Source organism: Dermacentor andersoni, chromosome 2, assembly GCF_023375885.2.
Source record: "Dermacentor andersoni chromosome 2, qqDerAnde1_hic_scaffold, whole genome shotgun sequence".
Lineage (NCBI taxonomy): Eukaryota > Metazoa > Arthropoda > Arachnida > Ixodida > Ixodidae > Dermacentor > Dermacentor andersoni.
The window spans coordinates 64,296,917-64,318,630 of NC_092815.1; the positions used below are offsets into that span (position 1 = coordinate 64,296,917).

The window sequence follows — 21,714 nt, forward strand, 5'->3', positions numbered from 1 at the left end:
AAGCAAGCTCCAAATAAATTCTTGCAACTACGGTAGATCCTCGTTTATATATTTTCAAAAGGAAAAAGAAACACCGCAAGGAAGAACATACTTCCTGAGAAAACATACGATCCGAAGTCACAAAAAAATTTCGCAGATAACTGCAGTTCACATCTGCGTAATGCAAAGCATTGCAGCACAAGACCACACTTATTGAGCTGGTAGGGCCCGAGCGATCTAAAAACATGCATTGTTGCTTTGCTATTGCATAGCGTTTTAAATAGTGATGAAACCGAAACCAAATCGAGGCAGTGAGTGATGTCAGAATATGACGCAGCCAGAGCTAAATGAAATTCTCCTTTTGCGCACCTTCACCAGAGAACGGCAGTGCATTGGAGTTATGTCTGAAGCAGGGATTGGGCCTCAAGCAAAACTTTTATTGCGATTTTATTTTAATGCTGCCAGTTGCAAATATGCAGCCGATCTATTTCCATATAATGAAGAAAATATTTTACACAATTTTTCTATTCCAAATCTTTGAGTTGACTGGTTAAGACATTTTACAGTAAGCAAGCTAAAAGTTATGAGACTATATTTCTAAATACTTAAGGAGTGCAATAAGCGTTTTATGTTTCTACCTCTACTGTTCTATCCAGTTGCAAAGCTTAAAAGTTGTAACTTGACATGTGAATCCTTTTTAATTCTTCAGATTTCCGTATGTTTCAGAGTGCAGAAACATTGCACTACAGATTTGCTGCACTCCTTGGAAGCCTAGTTATCAGATTAAAAGAAAATGATTAAAATCAGATGATTAAGAGAGTAACTACACCTCTTGAAAAATAATTGATTACCAAGAAGAGTTAAAGTAACACCTCGTTAACTCAAACTCGCATATCTTGAAAAATCGGCTCAGTCTAAATTTCCCACAGCATGGAACCATTTCCCATATGTGCCATGTATTTATTGCCCTTTATTTCGTGGCATCTTTAGACATAACTGCAGATCTGAAAATCTCGACTGACAGTGGAACAAACTCTCGCGTGAGGCTTCGCGTGAGGCTGTTTTTGTTCGGCCTACATTCGAGCTTTTCATTTTTTCTGGCTTCGGACATTCGGGGGCCGGCTTAGAATCGGGGCTGGCCTAGATTGGAGTAAACATGGTCAATTTGACTTTCAGAAATACTTCGCTACAAAAAGTTCAATGCATTCAGCAGAAGTTATTGGTAAACAGTGTTCGCAGTGCTTCCGCTCCTTGAACGATTTGCACTGTGAAGGCTACGGCAGAGCGGTGTGTGGCCGTTCATGCAGTGTGCTCAGTGGACTTGTCACGCCACCTCGCAGCGTCTATGCTACGTAATAGACCGTAGCTGCATGCGACTCTGCCCGTATTAAACGTTCGCCTTCTGCGAAACTATCGCCTTGGCCACGCCTCCGCCAATGGCGCCAGCTTATTGGCTGCTTAAGCAAAACCGGAAAATAAAGAGTACCATCTCGTAGTTTTGGCCTACGTCATTTTAAAGGGACACTAAAGGCAAATATTAAGTCAAGCTAAGGCGATAGATTAGTGCTAGAGAATCTCCGAGGTGTTAATATCGCGAACAGAGCCAGAAAATTGAAGTAAATGAGTATCTCGGGACGAAAGCACTCCTCAGTTTAATTCTGTCACTAGTACTCAACCACTCGTTGGAGAGAGAAAAAAAAAAAAAAAATCCTTGTATTGCATTACAGTCGAAACCCGCGGTAACGAAATTCCGAGGGAACGAAATTCTCGCCGCAACGAAATATTTTCGGATCCCCGGCAAACAGCCATAGGAGACAACGAAACTTTCTATAGCAATCCCTCATCAACGAAATTTTCTGAAACGACAGTCCGCAAATAATCTACTCATGTAACACTAGTGTCCGGAAACTGCTCAAATGCATTCGTTGCGCGCTTAAATTGCATTAACTACTGCCACAGCACACTTGCGTGGCCGCCGCCATCATTGTTTACAATAAAAAAAAGCCTCGCACCACCTCTCGTGACAGACGACAGCGATGATGATGATGGTGGTCGTTCGCCCGTCGCAACGGGACGATCGCAACGGGTGACTGCGCAGTGTCCGGGCCAAAAATGCAATTAGCATTTAAATGATGCAAATAAAAAAAAAGAAGACAAGAACCGTAGGCGATCTCGCAGTGAGCACATTTTATTTAATCCTGTGTGCCATTACAGCTTGTGCTAAATGCGGAGCGAAACGCCTGCGTGCGTGGCAGCCAAATCGACATCTACTACACGTGAAGGCTCCGATAACCCGGATGATGCTTTAGTATCAGTGGGCTTTGTGTACCGCTGCACATGGTCGTTTGCTCAGTGTCGTTGGTGCTAGAGTGCGTCAATTGTGTGTCTCTGTGCCGATCGGACCATTTGCTTTGACAGCCTGCCAAGATGCCGCCTCCAGCCAAAAAGAGGAAATTTATCACACTGCAGGATAAGGCTGAAATTATTGCCCAAGCTGGAAAGGGCAGGAAGAAAATGGATATCACTGAAGAATTTGGAATTGCGTGCAGTTCGATATCGACAATACTGAAAAACAAGGCCTCCATTCTCGACGCGCTCGGAAATGGTGTGAGTGCGAAAAACAAAACGGTGAGCGCTGTGGCTTTTCCAGACGTTGACAAGGCGGTGTTTGCATGGTTTTGTGAACAGCGTGCCAACAAAGTGCCGCTGTCTGGCAGAGTTCTTCAGCAGAAAGTGCTGGACTTCGCATGCATTCTCGGGCACGCTGATTTTAAGGCTAGCCCTGGCTGGTTGAGCCGTTTCAAAGCCCGCCACGACATAGTGGCCAATGTCATTTTCGGGGAGGCAGCAGCCGTCGACCCTTTGACAACGTCGTCATGGCTGCTGACCAACAAAGTTTTGGACCAGTACAAGCCCTCGGACATTTACAATGCAGATGAGACGGCCTTATTCTACGAGATGCTGCCATTAAAGACCCTGGACTTAAAAGGCCAAGAATGCCGTGGGGGGAAACACAGCAAGCGGTGTGTAACAATTTTGTTGTGCACCAACATGGACGGCACAGATAAACAGCCACTACTTGTGATCGGCAGAAGTAAGAAGCCCCGCTGCTTCGAGGGAAATAGTCGGCTGCCCGTACAGTACACCACGAACCTGAAGGCATGGATGACCCGGGCCATATTTGGCAGCTGGCTCGAGGCCTTCGATACAGACATGCGGAAGGCAGGCAGATCGGTCTGCCTTTTTGTGGACAATTGCAGTGCCCATCATGTCGATGACGTGGAACTGGGAAACGTGTGCTTGGTTTTTTTTTCCACCGAACTGCACTTCCGTGCTGCAGCCGCTTGATCAAGGCGTCATTCGTAGTGTCAAGTGCGCCTACAAGGAGAGGCTGATTCAGCGTCTGCTGCTGAACCTCCAGTTGAAGCGTCCCACCGTAGTGGACATGTTCATGGCACTTGAGATGATGGCCGCCGCATGGGTTGCGCCGTCGCCAGGTGTGATAGCTAATTGTTTTAATCATGCCGGCTTCATTGCCACTCGGCAAGCATCATGCGCTGATCCAGTGGCATCGCAAGAAGATTCGCCTGAAGGTGCCCTAGTTGACAGTGCTGACGGCGCAGTGCCGCCATCGCTGGCCCACGCATGGGATGAACTTTCTGCCGTGACAGATGGTGTTCCGGATGGCCTCAGCATCGATGAGTTCCTTTGTGTGGATGAAGGTGTTGTCTTCCATGAAGAGGTGACTGATGAAGTCATCATAAGTAGCGTTTGCCAAGGTGCCGACGACGCCGACGACCACCAGACACCAAATCAAGAGAGGACTGCGAACCCGCGGGATGTGTTGAATGCCTTCGATGTAATTCGATCATTTTTTGGTGAGCATGATGACGACGTGGCAATGGACCACTTCTTGCAGTGCGAGTCGAGAGCAGTAAAATTGCTGCAAGGCAAGGCTCGGCAAAGTAAACTGACTGACTTTTGGCAATAAATTTTTTTTTTGCAAGCCAGTTCCCTTCCCTGTCTTTTCTGCCTCATTCTCGCGCTAACGAATTCCCGCAAAAGCGAAATGTTTTGCTTTCCCCGGCGATTTCGTTATTGCGGGTTTCGACTGTATAAGACTAATGTTGAATTCCAATGGCGGAGTCGGAGCAGCCGACGGACTCCGCGAGCGAGCACTCGACTCTGGCGCAGAGCAACGCCTCCAGATCCGCGAATGGAACACAACCTGCGCCGCCGGAGCAAGGCGGAAGCGGAAGTTCTATCACCGAGTTACCCAGGATACCTTGCGTGTTGTCATTTCCTTCCGCTGTTTGCTCCCAGCACCGCCGCACCGGTCACCGCACCGCATCGGCGCACCGGTGCGGAATGGATATCTCGCCAAGCGTGCAGCAGCTTTAGCTTCCTCGCGAGTCGTGACCGGTGGCGCCTCCTAGCAGACAAACGTTGTAAAGGAAATACGTCACGCAGAGTTCCGGTCCACTCCGCCGATTTTGGCGGAGCAGCTTTTGCTGCTCCACGGAGTGACTCCCGCTCTGAATCCCCTCCGACTCTCTCATTGGAACACCTTACTCCCGCCCTCACTCTGCCATTGGAACAAACTTGCTCCGAAACGAGCAGAAAAACTTGCGCCGACTCTGCCATTGGAATTCAACATAAATAAAATGCTACTTGCCTAGTTTTATTTCAGTTTTAGAAAAACGCACTTATTGAAATTGCCTTTCATTACGACATGGGAGGTCGAAAGGTTTCATTCTCGCTTGACTCTGCACTGCCCATGCTTTCGCATTTCAGTAGTTTCGTGATCGCGTAGTCTTGCGCTGGTTTTGCTAGCTCGCGAAACTGGCACAAACTGCAAGTAGCAGAGAATTAAACTTCCACGTGATGTCGCGGTATGCCCGAAAGGTCTACGCCACTTGGGCAAAAAGCAGCTGCAGCAGCGAATCCACCGCTTTGTCTTGGCTCGGTATCGCCATCTGTCGGGAGCCGTTCTACTCGCCGACAGCAGCAAAGGGTATGGTGGCATACAACACAGTCAAGCCGCTCTGCACTCGCACGGTGCGCTCTCTCGTGATGTGAAGCGTTCGAGAGAGCATGTTGGTAGTGCACGCTGACATCACGGGTAAGCAGTCACTTGATTTACTGAATGCGACTATCGCGGCGGCGGTACTATCACTGAACGCGAACATTTCAGAATACAACCCCTGAAGCGTTTCCTTTGTGCACAACAGGGTTAGAGTGCGTCTTCGCACTCATGCGAGTCAGGCATATATTGGTGGCACGTGGTGTTTGGTACATGATGCAGACCAACTTTGTCTTGCACGAGCTCGACCAACAGATAGTAGCCACATAACTTGCAAGCCCTCAAAGCATGCCCGAATAGGCTTATATAAAATGATCAATAACAGATTCAACAATTCAGCAAAAAAAAAAAAAAAAAAAAAAAAAAAAGAAAATGCTTAGTCATCCTATTGTTTGGCTTAACAAGCAAGACTCATGAATGCAACAATTTCAACAGAAATACAATTTCAAGCAATTATCACACTGACAAGATAAATAGCCAAGCAAGGAACCCAAAATCACGCAATGTAAGTGGTCACGCTGCTTTCAAGGCAAAGGTTACAGAAACGAACCCATGATCACAGCCACTGTAGAAGTTAACCATTAGGCTAGTGAAACATGTCCCACCTTTTGGTGCTTGGCACCTCGAATGTGAGCAGCATAGGCATCCGAGCCTGTGCATGTCACATCACAGAGCTCGCAACGCAGGGCTGTGCCTCCCCGAGGCAGTGGCGGTGTTCCTGCCGTCCCATTGCTCTTGAGCGCTGCCTCTTTTTTCTTGTGCTTCTGACCTTCCAAGTGCTCCTTGTAGGTCTGGGGACCCGCACAAGATATCTTGCACACCTCACAGTAGTGCAACTGCGGGGGCTTTGGCGGTGGCTTGGGCTTGTTGATCTTGTTCTGGAAGGGACCAGGCCGTTTGTAGGGCCCAGGCCCTCCAGAGCCCATGGCACCACCACCCCCACCGCCAGCCCCACCACCAGTGCTGACGTTGCCGCTGTTCCACGACATCTTGGCTCCACCCCCACCCCCACTGCTGTTTTGGTTTCCATGATACCCAGAGTTTTGCACGCCTCCATAGGAACTTGAGTAGCCAGAATAGAGATATGTGGCAGCAGATGCACCACTGCCCCCGCTGCCTTGCTGCTGTTGCTGCTGCTGCTGTGGTGCTTGGCCAGTGTTGCTCTTGGGACCCGAGGGAGGTGCCCTGTAGGCCGAGGCAAAGCTGCTCTTGGCTGTTGGTTGGGCCGCGTAGCTAGAGCTCACGCTCTCGGCTGCGCCAGTGGTGGCAGCCGCGTTGCCGTACGCCGTGCTCACTTGGCCCTGGCCGTAGTAGCCCCCCTGGCTGCTCTTCTCATATGTGGCCTGCAAGCAATGGAAGATGCCACATGTGAGGAGCTACAGAGGAACTCCAGCCCAAATACACATTAACGTGGTGGGTCTGTCTACTGTTCAGTACAGGAGATTTAAACTACAAGCTTTTGCCTGTTGTCACACACAGGAGTGCCACACCCATACTACAAGAGCTAAATTCTTGCTCTGCTCAGCTCAAATAACATCTGGGAAAAGGAGATAAACAGTGCCAGCCACTCAATTACAAAAACAAAGCTCAAACTGTACAAACTATTAACATCCCAACAGACTTCAGTTAAGGCTGCCAAACAGAAATATTTAATTGGTCGAACATGGGTAAACATGGGTTTCTAGTGCACTACATTGTAAAACTGCAGTGTGATCAATCCACCTTCCAAAAATACTCAGTTCCATGGAAACACCAAATGAAGGACTAAAACTTTCATCTTGGTGTTTAAACAGAAACAAAATGGTGGTTAGCTAGCTTGCGGTCCAAAACATAGGCTTGAATTTCTGAAAGGTGGAGCCTGCCCTGCACACCGTCATTCAGTCTTTTCACCCATACGTGCTACGATTTGCATGCCAACCAGCAGAGCAGTTTGGCAAATTGCAAAATTGTTTATAAACTTCAATATATGCTTAGTTTTATCCGACCTAATCAAGGTTCCCTAAATTAGGATCTGGCCATTGTACTAATGTTAGGTAGATATTTGCAATGTCAGACACCGACTTTGTAGTGCATGGATTACACTAAGGCGGCTAATCATGAATATGTTTTATGTGCAGTATCAGTGAACTTTACCGGCTGCATTGTAAGACTTGCAACTTGTCGCCTTCTCCTTTAAGTTGCATTACACACATGCCACAAAAACTACTGCCTGAACACTTTAAATATCAGCTTGATTGTAATAGTAACACTCAACATAGCACCATGCTCCCTCTTATACTAAATTAAACCACATGGTGTATGAAAAGCTCCACATTAAGCTAATGCGACAAGGTTAGACACTTCAAGATTATGCAATATCTCAGCAAACTGCATTTACTTAAGCACATTAATTGTTCCCCAAGAGAGGCCATGGCCTTATTACAAAAACACTGACCCACTCTGCACTGAATGCATACTTGCACCTATGGTGAAGTGCAGAAAGCATTCACAAAGGCAGCAGCCATAGACATCAACTTTTTAACTCAAATCTGAAGCTTTGTAGGGTGCCACATACGTGCATGTGAAATCCAGAGGAGTTAACAGTCGCCATTATATCTCCTTGAGAAGAGTGCTACATGAAACTGCAACTTGTGGCTCCCCATTTATTGAAATCAATACAAGAGTGTGAAGCACAGAGGCTGATAGCATTTTGTAACAAGTTTCAAACAACGTTACTAGAAGGCAATCTGGCACTAATGTCTTGAGTGCACTGCCAGCAAGGAAGCCAACATTGGAATGATGAGAAACATGATGATGAACTCTCCCTTTTAGTTTTGCTTCAAACTGTATGGTTTTCTAAAACAGGCTTGTTGAACTCCTGCCTTTCACTGTTTTCAGAACATTGTGGTGATTTGATGATAGCAGCACCAGACTTCCCTCTACTATGTTTATGCCTAGCACTTCAATTGGGTGCAGGGCAGTACAAGACAGCGAGGGCCCAGCAAAGGACACCAAATTACATGGGAGTGTGCACTAACCTGCTGCCTTGGGGCATAGTGAAAGGCAGCAGCGGCTGCAGTTGCAGCTGCGGCTGCAGCTGCATTGTGGGTGTCGTAGGCACTGTACGTGGGAGCTGCACGAGCACCAAACTGCTGGGGAGTGGCTGCTGCTGCAGCGGCGTGCTGCATGGTGTAGCCTGTCTGGCTGGCGGTGGCTGGGTAGGTGCCGGCAGCACTGCAAGACGAATCGCATGTCATTAAAAAAAAAAAAAAAAAAAAACTTTCACAACTGCTAGTGCTGCAAAAACAAACAAAAAAAAGAGGCCATACTGTGCAAGCTGTGCACAGAAGGCAGTGGTGCGAACGAGTTCTTATGCCAGTCAGAACAAGGCATACAGTTCCTAAGGGAGATGTGTCGCCAATGCCTCTATGTTCCTGCCCTGCTGGTATGGTGAACAGTGTGCTGGCATGGTGGGGAAAAAAAAAAGTTTCTTCCATTTTAACCAGGAATGTGGAAGGTAAATAAAGGATCTTTACAATTAGGAGTCACAGCTTGACGATCAGTTTTGACCTCTGGATTATACTGACCATTCGACCTGCACCTAAATTTAACTGCATGAGCGTTTTGAATTCAGCCTCGCACTGTGCCCTGCAACCAGAAAATGGACCATGGGTGGTCTGGTATTTTGTAGCGATGCCTCTTCCGATGCTAATGCCTTGCAATGCTTTTTAGATTCGAAAGTAGTCATCACGTTCGATGCTCTGCCCTGGGCAGAGCATCGTTTGACCACTCGCGAATGTGAAAAGTGCCGAAAGGCATTAGCATGGGGAAAAAGCATCACTAGATAATCACGGCCCTAGGACCTTGTGCTTATCAGTAAAACAGAACAGCAACTGCCACAACAGCCACAGTAGCAGGTGCTGCGCAAGGTAGGGCACCACACAGGTTGCGAGTTGCTTGCGAATTCTGGTGACATTCATAATGTAGAGGAGCCCTATTCATATTGCTCAACAGTACTGCTGGATAAACTGAAAATGAGCAATTGCAGAGGGAAAGAAATCAGTGGAACAATACAAAGAAGTACACAAGACAAGTGCTCAACTTTCATCTGAAAATTTAATGAGGACGATAGTCGTAACATTGAACCAGCAGCACATGCGTCAGCTTCAGCAATCTGACCCGGCACAAAGCAAACAGGCATAATAATCTAATAAAGTATTTCAGTGACTAGGACAATGTTCACTAATAATTAACCGTTCACCCACTAATCTAAACCAACTCGCCAAGCAAACGTTACTGAGCAACTAGAATTAATTGTTAGTACATCAAATGGCAGCCACAGCAACACCATGCATAACTGGTCATAGTCCCAAAGGTTAAAACAATGTTGGCACATCCAGCTTTACAGTTCAGAAATTGAATAGATGAACGCAATTACTTTATTTTTCTCTGCTTGGAAAGCAGGAAATATTCTGAGTGCAATGCACATCAAGCAGTGTCTACATTGCAGTTCAATGCAGTGGCTGCCATTAGAGCGTGGTTTTTGGAAGCCATATGGCCAGTGTGAAACCAAACACATGAAAAAACAGAATTTTTGGTAAAGTCAGACTGCGTAGCCTGCAAGTGAGGGAGAATCTTCACAGTTAACACACACCAGTGGAAATTTAAACTATCTTGACTACGGGCTGCATGACCAGATCTCACCCTTTTTCCCACATATCCTACACTGTAAACTTTTGGAGCAAACAGTACAAAAAAGCTGGGAGGTATATATATAATGCAATCCTAATCATCGTACTTATTGTTGCGTATTTTCCCCTTTTCTCTCAAGGCACTGTAGTACATTTTGTCTTGAGAGCATTACAGCATCACTTTTGCATGCCTAACATTTCTGCAGTCACTGCAAGACACTGTTCTCGATCATTTATGAGAGCCTGATAGTGCAACAAATGAACTATTAAATATCTATATTACTGCATGCTGGCAGATGTTTTTTTGTTATCTATCGAATGTGTCACATTAAGGAAAACATTGCAAAGCAATGTCCCTCTGTGCAAGACCACACTAAGTTTCACGCTTGTACGGAAAATGCCAGGAACCACAGGAACAAACCTTTCATGAAAGTGCACAGTCACTAGATACACATACACGATTATCTAGGGCACTTCAATGAAGCCCTACGGAGACGAAAGAATAGCACAGTGGCTACAAAGCTCGGGATGAGCCCTCTGTGGCTTCATTGTCCATGAGGCTGCCACTGTTTGGGGAGCCACAGTGCCTCCAACAGAGTAGAAAATCCAAAAATTGCCTTGTCTGGTTTCAGTGTACTGCTTGAAGACCTCTAGACATGATGGCAATGAAGGATATGCCCTTTGAAGCGGTTCGCTGCTACACTCATGCAGCGGTGCCTGAACTGGCTATATTCTTTGAGGTGCATATGCATACACTGCCTAATGTGCTATCAGTTACCCCATGACTGCTTCGTAATCTTAGCATCGGTAGTTTTCCTAATCTCCCCAGCATTTAAGCCTAAACCATGAGCAGCTAGGTGTGCTGAAGTTACAGCGACAGAGCCCAATATTACCACATTCCAGCACAACACAAGGAATTGACTTGCCAATGTGAAGAAATGCATGGACATTTGCTCGAAGGTTTGCCTGAAGCTTGCAATCATCTAAAATCGAAAGGCACCGCATGCTTTGCTCATGGAATAAACACATCTTGTTTTAGGTTCTGTAAACAGGCAAGCACAATGAAATGACCAGCTTTAAAGAAATTATCTAGTGAAAAAACATTTATGCAACTTTGCCGCTCACTATAGCAGGCGTGAGTTAGGTCTATAGGCACAAGAATGCTATCAGCGTGCACAAACATGCACCCAACAGAACAATATTTAAGACCAAAGGCAGGCAGGAATATTCGCACATGGGTACATGCGCGTATGGGCTACAACATCCAAATGTACTGTCACAATTATTCCGGAATGTTCTCTGGGGACTGGGGTGCACAACTTGGTGCATTAAATGCTCCTGCACAACCATACTATAGGCGACGGTGCCCGATTAGGCACGAGCAGAAAATAAAGAGTGTGCTGCATGCCGGCAGAGAGGGGAAGGGGGGGGGGGGGGGGGGCTGCGTGTAAATCGAACGAACCTCGCAATGTCCCACGTCGAGATCTGGTCTTTCGCTATTGCAGGCAGCGCGTTTAGTCCCGAAAACAACTACTGATGGAAAGCTAACACGCAGACAGATTTGGGACAACTACAGCGGCCCTTGCCGCTTATTTTCTTTACGTAACCGTCACCACACGTCTCGCAAGGCAGTCGGGTGCGGTCTTGAAACAGGCACTAAAGAATCTCCAAGTAGCCACGGCGTCCCAGCGAAACAGCGTAGTCACATTACTTACTAAGGCCCCAAACAAAAAACTAATAAACATGCCCAACAAAGGCCGCTCGGCATCTCATAACGCATCAATGCCACTCAACGTGTTTGATACGATGACAGTAAATCTGCGTTGAGTACGGCAGCGTGACGAGCCCGTAAAGCAAACGAGTAAGCGTGAGCAGAAGAGCAGCACCTGCCAATGTTCAATAGACTGCGAAGCCAGGCCATTTATTGCTTCTTTTCACCATGAACTCTGCACACACGGAATGAATAAACGTAGCCACTAGGTGCAGTTTAGCCCCAAGTAGGCTTAGCTACGCAGCGCGTACTGCTCAGTTGACGTAGCACACATCACGTTTGCGGCTAGACGCTACTAGAATGGACCTTGCCAAGATATTTGGTCTCCGGTAGAGCTTCAACAAAGATAGCAAGCAATCGCTTCAACGTAAAACAGAACGTTAACAGTACAATGTGGAAAAGCGACGCCATCTTTGGAAGCGCACTCGAACGCTGCCGGCAACTAGGTTTTCCTTCGTAATTTTTTAACTACAAGAAGCAACTACAGTCTCCGAAAATTTAGATGCTTGACAACGCGGAAAATTTTGAAAGATTTTGCAGAAATCGAGGGCTGCTTACCCATACTGTGCATTTCCTGCGGCGAATCCGAAATAGTTGTTCGCTGCCATTGCGGACAACCGATGCGAAGAATCGACGGCAAGAAAGGATCTGCACATTGACTTAACTCTCCATGTTATTTTCTGCCGCAGCGTGATGCTACCAAACAGTGATGCAGAATCTTACACAGAATTGTGCAACAAACAGCATCTCATTTAAATGCAAAATAGTTATTTGTTATGTAAAACATTTTCTTAATTTAATAACTTTCACAAATGTTTAAGTGTTGCGTCAACTCGATTCCGCAGTCAACGTATCTTTAGACACTTCTCGTACAAAAATACAGACCAAATCTGCTGATAATTAAGCTAAAAATGTCAAAACTTAAATAAAAGTTAATTAAATAACGCAAGATGAAGGCTGTGGCTAAACCATGAGTGCGGCTGCCCTAAAAACGATTCTTGCTTCCAATATTACAAATCTTGAAGGCCATGCATTGCTGTAGTGTTGACGTCGAAAGTGATCGACAACTTTACCGATTGCTTTTGGCACCTGCAGTATGGCAAAAGCATGGCCTTTGAGATTAAAGTTTATAATTCTGAGGGTGATTTTGTGGAGGGAGATGTAGACACCGCCTATTACGCGAAATTCACAGTTCAAGCAGCTACAAACGACGCTTTGGGGGCTTAGGTTTCAAGCACAGAGTTTTACACTAAAATATTAGGAAGCAACTGGTCATATGCTTGGTTTCAAGTAGAGCTTCTAGCTAGAGGTGCTAAGGTCCCATCCACCATACTTTATAAGCAACAAAGCGCGCGAAAACTACGTTATCGCTGCCCGCATAGTAATTGTGGATTTATGGTGTTTATGCCGGTGTCTTTGAGCAGTGTTCTGTGAAATTACGCTTTGTGTACCGTTCTTGCGTGGCCGAGGGGGTGAAAGTAAAAACACAAGAGCTATGGATGACTTAATGGAAGATTATCCCTTGGACGGTCTTGAGAACGGAGACGGAGCTCCCGAGGTTGGCCTGCTACTAACGTTGTATGAGAGTATATTGCAATAACAGCTTCCTACCTTTTTTTTTTTTTTTTCAGGAATCTGCAGGAGCAGCGGACAATGGTTCAGAACAGGAAGAAACAGGGGAAAATGTTAAACCTCCTGTGAAGAAGCGCGTCGTTACAAATCCGCGCCCTAAACTCAACAAGGATAGGTGAAGTTATTTCACTATACCTTTTTTCTTTCGTATAAGTCATCATAAGCGAAGCTGTCATGCGCAACCAATGTGAAACCAGTGCAGAAACATCGTCGTCCTGCGTGCTGTGTTTGCGCCATGTGTCTGTATGTAATATTTTTGCGTTACAGCGTGATCGAAGCACCAAGCGTGATATTAGTGCATGCCTAATCTGCGCCCAGATATTCACCAGCATTGACTTAACCACACTGGAAAGCGTCCATGCCCTATGACGTGCCTGCATCGATTTACAAGCCAATTCGACTGATAACAATTTCTATTTATTTGTAACCACGATGTTTTGTACACATCGTGTGACAAAGATGCTGTGATTCAAAGCGCATGTACTTCTACGCTAACTTCAATTTTGTTTGCATCTCTTTGTTAACATCTATATGCTAACTGTTATACTTACGTGTAAATGCATGTATTTAGGTCTTATTGTAATATTCAACAATTGCTGCCATGTGCTTTTTAGGAAACCACTGAATGATTCAAGATTAAAAATTGTTTCTTTAAGTAGTAAAGCTAAAATAAAATTATTTTTGAGCTTATTTACAAACTGTTGTCCATAAGGAGCAATATATACTTCTTAATAACACTCCCCTGTGCCTGGTATGAAACACAAACCTTGCACAAGAAACCACACTTTTTCCAATTTCTGAGGTCACAGAAAAATAACCGGATAAGGTATTGGAAAACTGTTAAAACAAATATTCAAGAATAGGAGATTGAACTCTATATCCTGCATACATTTCATTCACTTAGCTTTATTAATAAACAAATTACGCACAGCATGCTTTGTAGCAACGAAGGCATACATATTTATCTGACATTATATAGCATGTTAATCTATTTCAATACAATGTTTCATGCTGTATTGCACAACTTCTTCTCCAAATTTAATACAGAATTCCCTACTTTAGATATAACGATGCTCGCATTCATTATTTGAAGACAATATTTCTACCTGCAACATAATCTCGGGGATGTGTTCCTAAAGGTCGTTGGTGGCTTTAACCCAATCTGCTTATCTTTATTTTATGCCATCATATCATATTATTTTGGCTCTGCACATGGATTCCAGCAGGGTGTCAGTAGTGTTGCATGCAAACCAGCTCGGCAGAAGCATGTTTTTTTGGGGGGGAGTACTTGGGATTTCTTTTTAATGTAATAGCACATTTATTACAAGCATGGTTGGGAGGATGTAGTCCAGAGTTTGACGAAAATGTGTCTGGTCAGGTAACATAATGATAAAAGTGTTGTGGTCACTGACTAAGGTGAAGAAACACATTTCGGAGCCTTAGGTTCATTGTTGACGCCAAGAAACCTGTACGGGCTTCAAAACATCACTTGTGTTTGTTCACATTGACTTGGCCAGTAACCACAACTATTTCATCAACATGGTTGGGAGGAAACGCACCATAACAAGTAGTGCTGCCAGCCTGCTTGGTCGTCAGTACGTACAGGATATCGTGACATCTCGCAGAATTCCTTTAGGACTGTAACCCCCCCACCTTCGTTCCTGTCGCAGCACAGCTTCTGTGACTAAGTGAACGTTCACATTCTATCGCAGGCTTGCTGGTGCCAAAGGGATACCTGAACTCTTGCGAATGTCCAAGAATGTGCACTGGCGCGGAAAAGGCCACGAGGTGACGTAACAGCAGAGTGCTGTGACTGTTCCTGGCACCTGCTAATGTGACACATTTAATTAACTATGCACGATTATTCCAGCTCCACGACTTGGACACAGCATTGTCGCTACTCGAACACTGGGGCCACCGCCTTTTTCCTCAGATGGACTCCGACAACTTGTTCAGTAATTTGGAACGACTGGGCATGAAGCGGGAAGTCCAGGTTTGTGCTTATGCGTTACTTGTAGAATTGACTAAATTTACCCTAAGAGACGTCCTCTCTCCTAATCCTATAACCATCATGTCTTCTTGAAAAAAAAAAGCAATAAGATTTATGAAAATGATTTTTTATTATGCCACAGTTTTGCACATAATCTAATTTAAAACTGTAATTTCTGTCTGCTTTATTTTTTTTTTTTACTGAATGACAATATTAAGGAGATAAGTTGTTTGTAAAAGAAGTTTTCCCATAGCAGACATGCAGGTCTTGAGTAATATCCAAGCTCATTATATATAAAGTAATGTGAACTCCCAGCTAAATTAAAGATGCCATTTTTAAAGATATATTTGTAAGGTCTGAAAAAGTATTTAAGATTGTTGAAGTGCATTGATGATGACGACAAGCAAGTGGACACACGCAAGCACTTGTACACACGCACACAGCGCTTGCGTGTATCCACTCGCTTGGCCTTGTCGTCAACACTCTTAAACAATCTTAAGTATGTCTTACCTCACCAACAAGGTCTTACGTCAATGCTTGTCTGAAAAGCACCAAAGTGTGGCACTGACACTGCTTTGGTTATTGTATGATTTCTTATACATGCAGCATTTCTTTTGTGTCATTTTTGCCAGTGAAAAAGCTTTCTAGAGCATTATAAACTGGTGTTTCTGGACTTCTTGATAATGTCGCTGCGTGACAGTGTGGTTCTGCTATTCTGTGACAGACATACATGCGCAAGTTACGGATGGGCTTGGAAGGTGATGTCGGTGAACAGCTGCAGTTTGGTGAAAACCTAGATGATGGAATAGTGGAAGAAAAAGATGAAGAACAGCCACCGTTCGAGGACCCCTTTTCATCACTGCTTGCTGAGGGTCCACAATCAACCAGCCAACAAGTACTCCCAGCAGCGCCACCCTTGTTTCAGCAGCCTAAGGTAAAGTGCTTTGAGGCACTCCTTGTTCCCCTTTTTCTCAAATGAAACTCCTCTCTCTCTCAGGCTGCTGCAATAGAGTAGCTTTTGGAAATAGCACTAGTAGCAGCTGGCAACCATTTATAGTGTAATTATTGTTCCAATAATTTTGAAAAGAGGGCCAGTGCTGTCATCTCATGGTGCTGTGCTTCTCAAGACTATTTAAACAAATTTATACACAAGGAAAAAGGAATTCAAAACACATTAAAAAAGGCAGCCCATTCAGTAAACATGTTTCTTGTACGAGCTCATTGTCTGCAATTCAGCCCTTTAAGCATTGTTTGTGCCATTTTAGTCAGATGGGACTTCTGTGTGGGTCAAATAGATATCACTTAAGAGGAAGCTTTAGCTCAGGTGCTCCTATCTAAATACATGTAAAAGGAAAATTTGTTTTTCTTGACAACCACTGCACCAAATTTGGCAAAGTTTGTTCCATTTAAAAGAAAAACTTAAAATCTAGTGACTGTTGGTTTTGAATTTTTGATTTAGGTTGTCAATTTTTATTAAGTGGCAAAAATAGAAAATTTTCCGAAAACGAAACTAACAATTTTACAACTCTGTAACTCACCAATGAAAGCGATACCACAATTATGTAAACTGCATCTAGTAGTACGTCTAAAGCGGACAAAATTGATATGTTACACATGAATCTAAAAAAATTTAGTAATGTGGAAATACAGCTTTCGGAAAATTTTTGTACACAACATAACAAATTCATGTAAGATATAATATGGCATATCAAATTTGTCCGCTTTCAATGATCTAGTGGATGCTGTTTACAGAACCGCAATATCTGTTCTTGATTCAGAGCTATTAATTTGTAAACTTCATGCTTCTATATTTTGCTAACTTTCGCATTTTTGAAAATCTTTCTAACAAAATTCAGGCTCAAAATCTAAATGTTACATCAAATTTTATGCAAAACATCTTTTCACAAAAAAGCTTTCCTCAACAGTCTCCAAAGACATTCTTGGAAATTCTTGGACAAAAAAACCTCGTTGTCACATGTTGATGTATTGAGTATGGCGCTTTCTTCCTGTTTCATACCTGCCAGCTCTCACAAATTTTTCATAACGGTAATGATTTTGGGCACAATTTACAATTTATCAAGTTCTATGAAAAATAAATTTTGTTTGCGAAAGAGCTTTGCTCGTTGGTTCCTTACCCTCTGTTTAAGATTGTCTGATTGTGCAACAACACCAGAAGGATAGTTGCTGCGAATAAGTTTATACAGACAAGTCAGCAGCATCAAATTCTTTGACAAAGTGAGTGTGCTCTAGAAACGAAGGCTTTTTTGTCAGTCTTTGCTGTTCCGACTTATCTGCTGCTTAAGTGCGCTTTGTCTAAAGGTAAATCATTGTTAATAAACTGCGTACATATCTCAGAGGAAGCATGTGCTGAGGGCAAGCTTTAAACAAAATGAGTGCTACTCTCCTCCCCCCTGATTTTGTGTCTGCTGGATTTTTACTAATTTTAAAGTTCACAGGTTGGTAGGTATACTGTTTTCTCCTTTGTCAACAAGTGTTTTCTGGCTTACTTCAATCATTTGCATTGTTTTGTGATGCTGCCATTAGTTACCATGAGGGGCTCATCCACCTATACCTTTCTGTTCCAGGACATAACTGAGGAGTTACGTGAACGCATGGAGAGGAGTAGGCAACAGGCACTAGAACGTCGACGTTTGAGGCTGGCACAGCAGGAGCTGCTGTCAAGAGATATGGATACAGAGGAAACAGACTTCGTATCGGCTTTAAACAGTTTTGCAAAGGGTGAGCAGGGAACTGATATGCAGGAGGACACCATCCAACACCAACCTGAGGAGCGTGAAGACCATGGCATATCAGAGGCAGCCATCACATTGGGTTCAGACAGTGTTTCAAGTAGAGGAGAGCAGGCTAACACTCAAGAGATCATTGAAAGGCACCCAGAAGACTGTGAAGGACACAGTGCAGCAACGACAGTGTTGGAAGTTGTACCAGTTGTTAGTGACAATAGTGAATGAAGTGGAGACTGAACCTCGCTGTTATGATACAAAGACTTGTGTGTTGTTTGGAGCTCCTAGCTGCCTTTCGGAGGTGAGAATTTTTAGAAGAGAGCTGAGGACTTTTTCTCAGGAATGACTGCACTTGTGATGGAATTGTAATTGCTTCTAGTGACAAGTAACATTTGGCACCATGGTGAGCTACTTTGACTGGGTTAAATTTTCTGCAGCAAGTACTGTTGTTTGACCTATCTTTCATTGTCGCTTGGTGACTCAGATGTTTTTGTAGCACTGCCTGTTACACTAAATTCCTGGAGGTGGGTTTGCACAAAGCAGCAGGCACTAGTATCTCAGATACTACTCTTCCCCCATGTACAGATTTCTTTTAGATGGCTTATGTCAGTTTCATAGCAACATTGCTTTTTGGACATTGCCCTTTGTCATAAGTAGCCAGGCTGGATGTTGATTTTAATAAAGTTGTAACTGTAAATTAAAGTTGCTATTATATAGTATTCACCTGTTCAATTTATGTTGTGAAGCCAAGTGAGAAGTGTATTTCTTTAATTTTTGTTTCCATTTACTGCATATAACAGTGAGAGAGAGAGAGAATAAACATTTTTATTAGGTAACTGTGGCTTTGGAGAGGCGCCCTCATTCCAGAATGCGTTGAGCTCGGGCCGCGTCCTGGGCCTTCGCAATCAACCGTTGGCTCTCTCCCAAAGCTTGTTGGTGTGGTAAGGGTTTGGAGGATTTAATGGTGCCGCTCTGTAACCCCCTACTATGTGCCTGAGGGACCTGGGCTCTGCGCAGAAATGGCATTGCGGAGAGAATTGTGTAGGGGCTATTAGGTGATTTCTGGTTGGGTGGGGGAATGTATTAAGCTGTAGAGCTCGGAGGAATCGCTCCTGCTCTCTAGGTAGTGACTTGTGTGGGGGTTTATATGTTCAGCGGGTTAGCTTGTAGTATTGTGTGATGTCTTGGTACTAGACTAGAGGGTGCATGCGCGGCTTCAGATTCCTTGGCGTCAGCTCGGTGGGTCAAATCACGAGCCACGTGGTTGGCGAGCTCGTTGCCAGGAATGCCGTGATGAGCTGGCGCCCAGATGATCATGACTGATCTCATTGGCGGCTTTTGATTGATGATCTGGAGTGTAGTGGTATGAATTCTGCCGCTAGCAAAGTTGCGGCACGCCTGTTGGCAGTTGGTTACTATGACTTCAACCTCTGTTTGGGAGAGCGCGAGGTCTATGGCCGCTTCCTCGGCTTGGAGGGGATTGTTACGGGTGAGCGAAATGCTGCTCCAATGTTCTTTTTGACGACTAAGGTGGCTGTTGTGGCTGCGCGTCTGGGGTAAGACCCCGCATCCATGTAGGCTGTAGAGGGTAAAGTCCCGTATTGCTTTTGTATGGCCCGGGCCTCCCTTCGCTGCGTGTGGTGCATTGGGTGCATGTTGCGAGGTAGAGGACATACGATATGTTGCTCCAGATGGCATGGGGTAAGCTTACAGTCTGAGGCGGTGGATGGCTGAGAGGGGCAGAGAGCCCCAGGTGTAAGAAGATGGACCTCCCCGCTTCCGTAACCACCAGCCTTGTTCGCTGACTGGATAAATGAATGTGCCTCGATCAGCTCCTCGGTCGTGTTGTGCACTCCTAGTTGTAGTAGGCGTTCTGTGGACGTACTGATCGGCAGGCCCATCGCCTGCTTATATGTCTTTCTGATCATTGTGTTGATTTTCTTTCCATCGCGTTGAGTAGTACGTATGGAATAGTGTAAGTTATTCGAGACACGACGAAGGCTTGGACAAGCCGAAGCTTGTCCGCCTCTCCCATGCCTCTTCCCTTGGCTGTTATTCACCAGATCATGTGGGTAACTTGGGCTGTTGTATTCTTAAGCTTGTGAATTAATATTATGTTGGTGCGATCCGACTGGAAAACCATTCCCAATATCTTTACGCTCTGAGATGGAACGATGGTGTGTCCCTCCAGTTGAATGTCGATAATGGGCGAGTCGGATGCATGCTTCTTTCGCGGTGAGACCAGCAGTAGCTCCGACTTTTGGGGGGTTCAGCTGAGGCCGCATGACTTAGCATAGTCGCTCACCACATCTGCCGCTTCCTGCAAGCAGCTCTCCATTGCCCTGATGGACCCTGTGGACGACAGATGATAATGTCGTCGGCATGTAGGCCATGCCGGATCCCCGGGATGTTATTGAGGAGCGGTGGAAGGCCTATTAGGGCGATATTGAAAAGGAGAGGGGATAACACTGCGCTCTGTGGTGTGCCACGCACGCCCAGTAGGAAGGGGTTTGTGGCTTGGTCCCCGACCTTTAGGATGGCTTTTCTATCTGAGGAAATCTCTGATATAGGAATATGTCCTGGCCCCACAGCCCAGCGTGTTTAGCCTTTATGAGATTGCTGTATGCTTGACGTTATCGAACGCCCTTATAAGATCTAAGGCGAGGATAGCCGTGGGGGAGTTGCGTGTCGCTGGTACATTCACCTCCTCTTTCAGCTGAAGTAGGATGTCTTGAGTTGAGATGTGGATGGAATCATATCATCGTTGTTGGAAGTTTCCCAGAGTCCTCCAGGAATGGTTGTAGCCGGTTGAGAACGATGTGCTCTAGGAGCTTTCCTACACACGAAGTGAGGGAGATCGGTCGTAGGTTCTGGCTTGCCTGGCTTCGGTATCACACGAACCTCGACCATTTTCCAGTCCTCTGGAAGGTTTCCTTCCCCCCGTACTTCATTAAGATGAGCGGTAAGCTCTAGTAGCATGGGGTTGTCAAGATTGACAAGTGCCTTATTGATGATTTGGTCCATTCCCGGGGCTGTGTGGCATCTCAAGCCCATTATTGCCGCTGTTACCTCATGTATATGAATGCCCTCATCTAGGAGCTCGTTTGGAGTGCCGGTGTAGGGTGGCTGAGGCTCTGATGGCTGTGTGGGGAAGTACTGGGCTTTGCGAGTCAAAAGGAGGTCTGCCTCGTTTCCTGGAAATTGGTGGATTATTCAGGCCATATTGTGGTGGGATTCCGTTTTGCTGCCGGCCGAGTTGATTAAATACCTCAATAACTTCCGTGTCTTGGAAATACTCAAGCTGTCGGAGAGGGATAGCCAATTTTCTCTGCATAGCGTGGTAGCGTATTCCGCAGCCTCTTGTGTGAGTAGTGCGATTGCCTCTTGAGCTTGAGCGGCAATCTTTGCCTTTTCCAATGCTTCAGCAGGCTATGCCGGGCTGCCCACACATGGAGCAAGTGAGCATCGATGCTCGGAGTGGTGGCGGATGTTCCAAGCATTTTGGTGTGCGCCTTCACATCCTGGTGAAGCTGAGTGATCCAGTCCTTAATTGACTGAAGCTGTTGGCTCTGTTTGTTTGTAGCTCTTCGTTCTCTTATCTCCCGCAGCTTGGTCCAATCTGTGAGGCGAGCAGTGCCTATCCTGGCTTTGTATTCGAGGCTATGGTGAGTGGTGGCTAACAGCGCGTGGTCGCTGCCTAGCTACTCCTCCAGATTGGTCCAGCAAGCTTGGGGGATACTTCTGGTGAGCGTTAAGTCGGGGTTCCCGGCCACGGTGGCCGCATTTCGATGGGGGCGAAATGCGAAAACACCCGTGTACTTAGATTTAGTTGCATGTTAAAGAAC

General features: G+C 45.3%; 2 protein-coding genes across 2 annotated transcripts in view; one reads left to right on the forward strand and one right to left on the reverse strand.

Moving 5' to 3' along the window:
* The window catches only part of Zn72D (Zinc-finger protein 72D), a 71,894-nt gene extending 59,725 nt beyond the window's left edge, over positions 1–12,169 (reverse strand). Inside the window, exons 1-3 of the mRNA XM_050189150.3 lie at positions 12,062–12,169; positions 8,080–8,275; positions 5,668–6,405 (exon numbers count right to left, since the gene is read on the reverse strand). Of these exons, the coding sequence (XP_050045107.1) occupies positions 5,668–6,405; positions 8,080–8,275; positions 12,062–12,159 (1,032 nt within the window). The 5' untranslated portion in view covers positions 12,160–12,169. The remainder of the gene's footprint in view (positions 1–5,667; positions 6,406–8,079; positions 8,276–12,061) is intronic.
* Positions 12,170–12,641: 472 nt separating this feature from the next.
* LOC126542207 (TIMELESS-interacting protein) lies at positions 12,642–18,705 on the forward strand. Its single transcript, XM_050189164.3, has 6 exons — positions 12,642–13,061; positions 13,135–13,250; positions 14,848–14,923; positions 15,006–15,128; positions 15,850–16,059; positions 17,711–18,705. The coding sequence occupies exons 1-6, from the start codon at positions 12,999–13,001 to the stop codon at positions 18,095–18,097; spliced, it is 975 nt and encodes a 324-aa protein (XP_050045121.2). The 5' UTR covers positions 12,642–12,998; the 3' UTR covers positions 18,098–18,705.
* Positions 18,706–21,714: the final 3,009 nt, after the last annotated feature.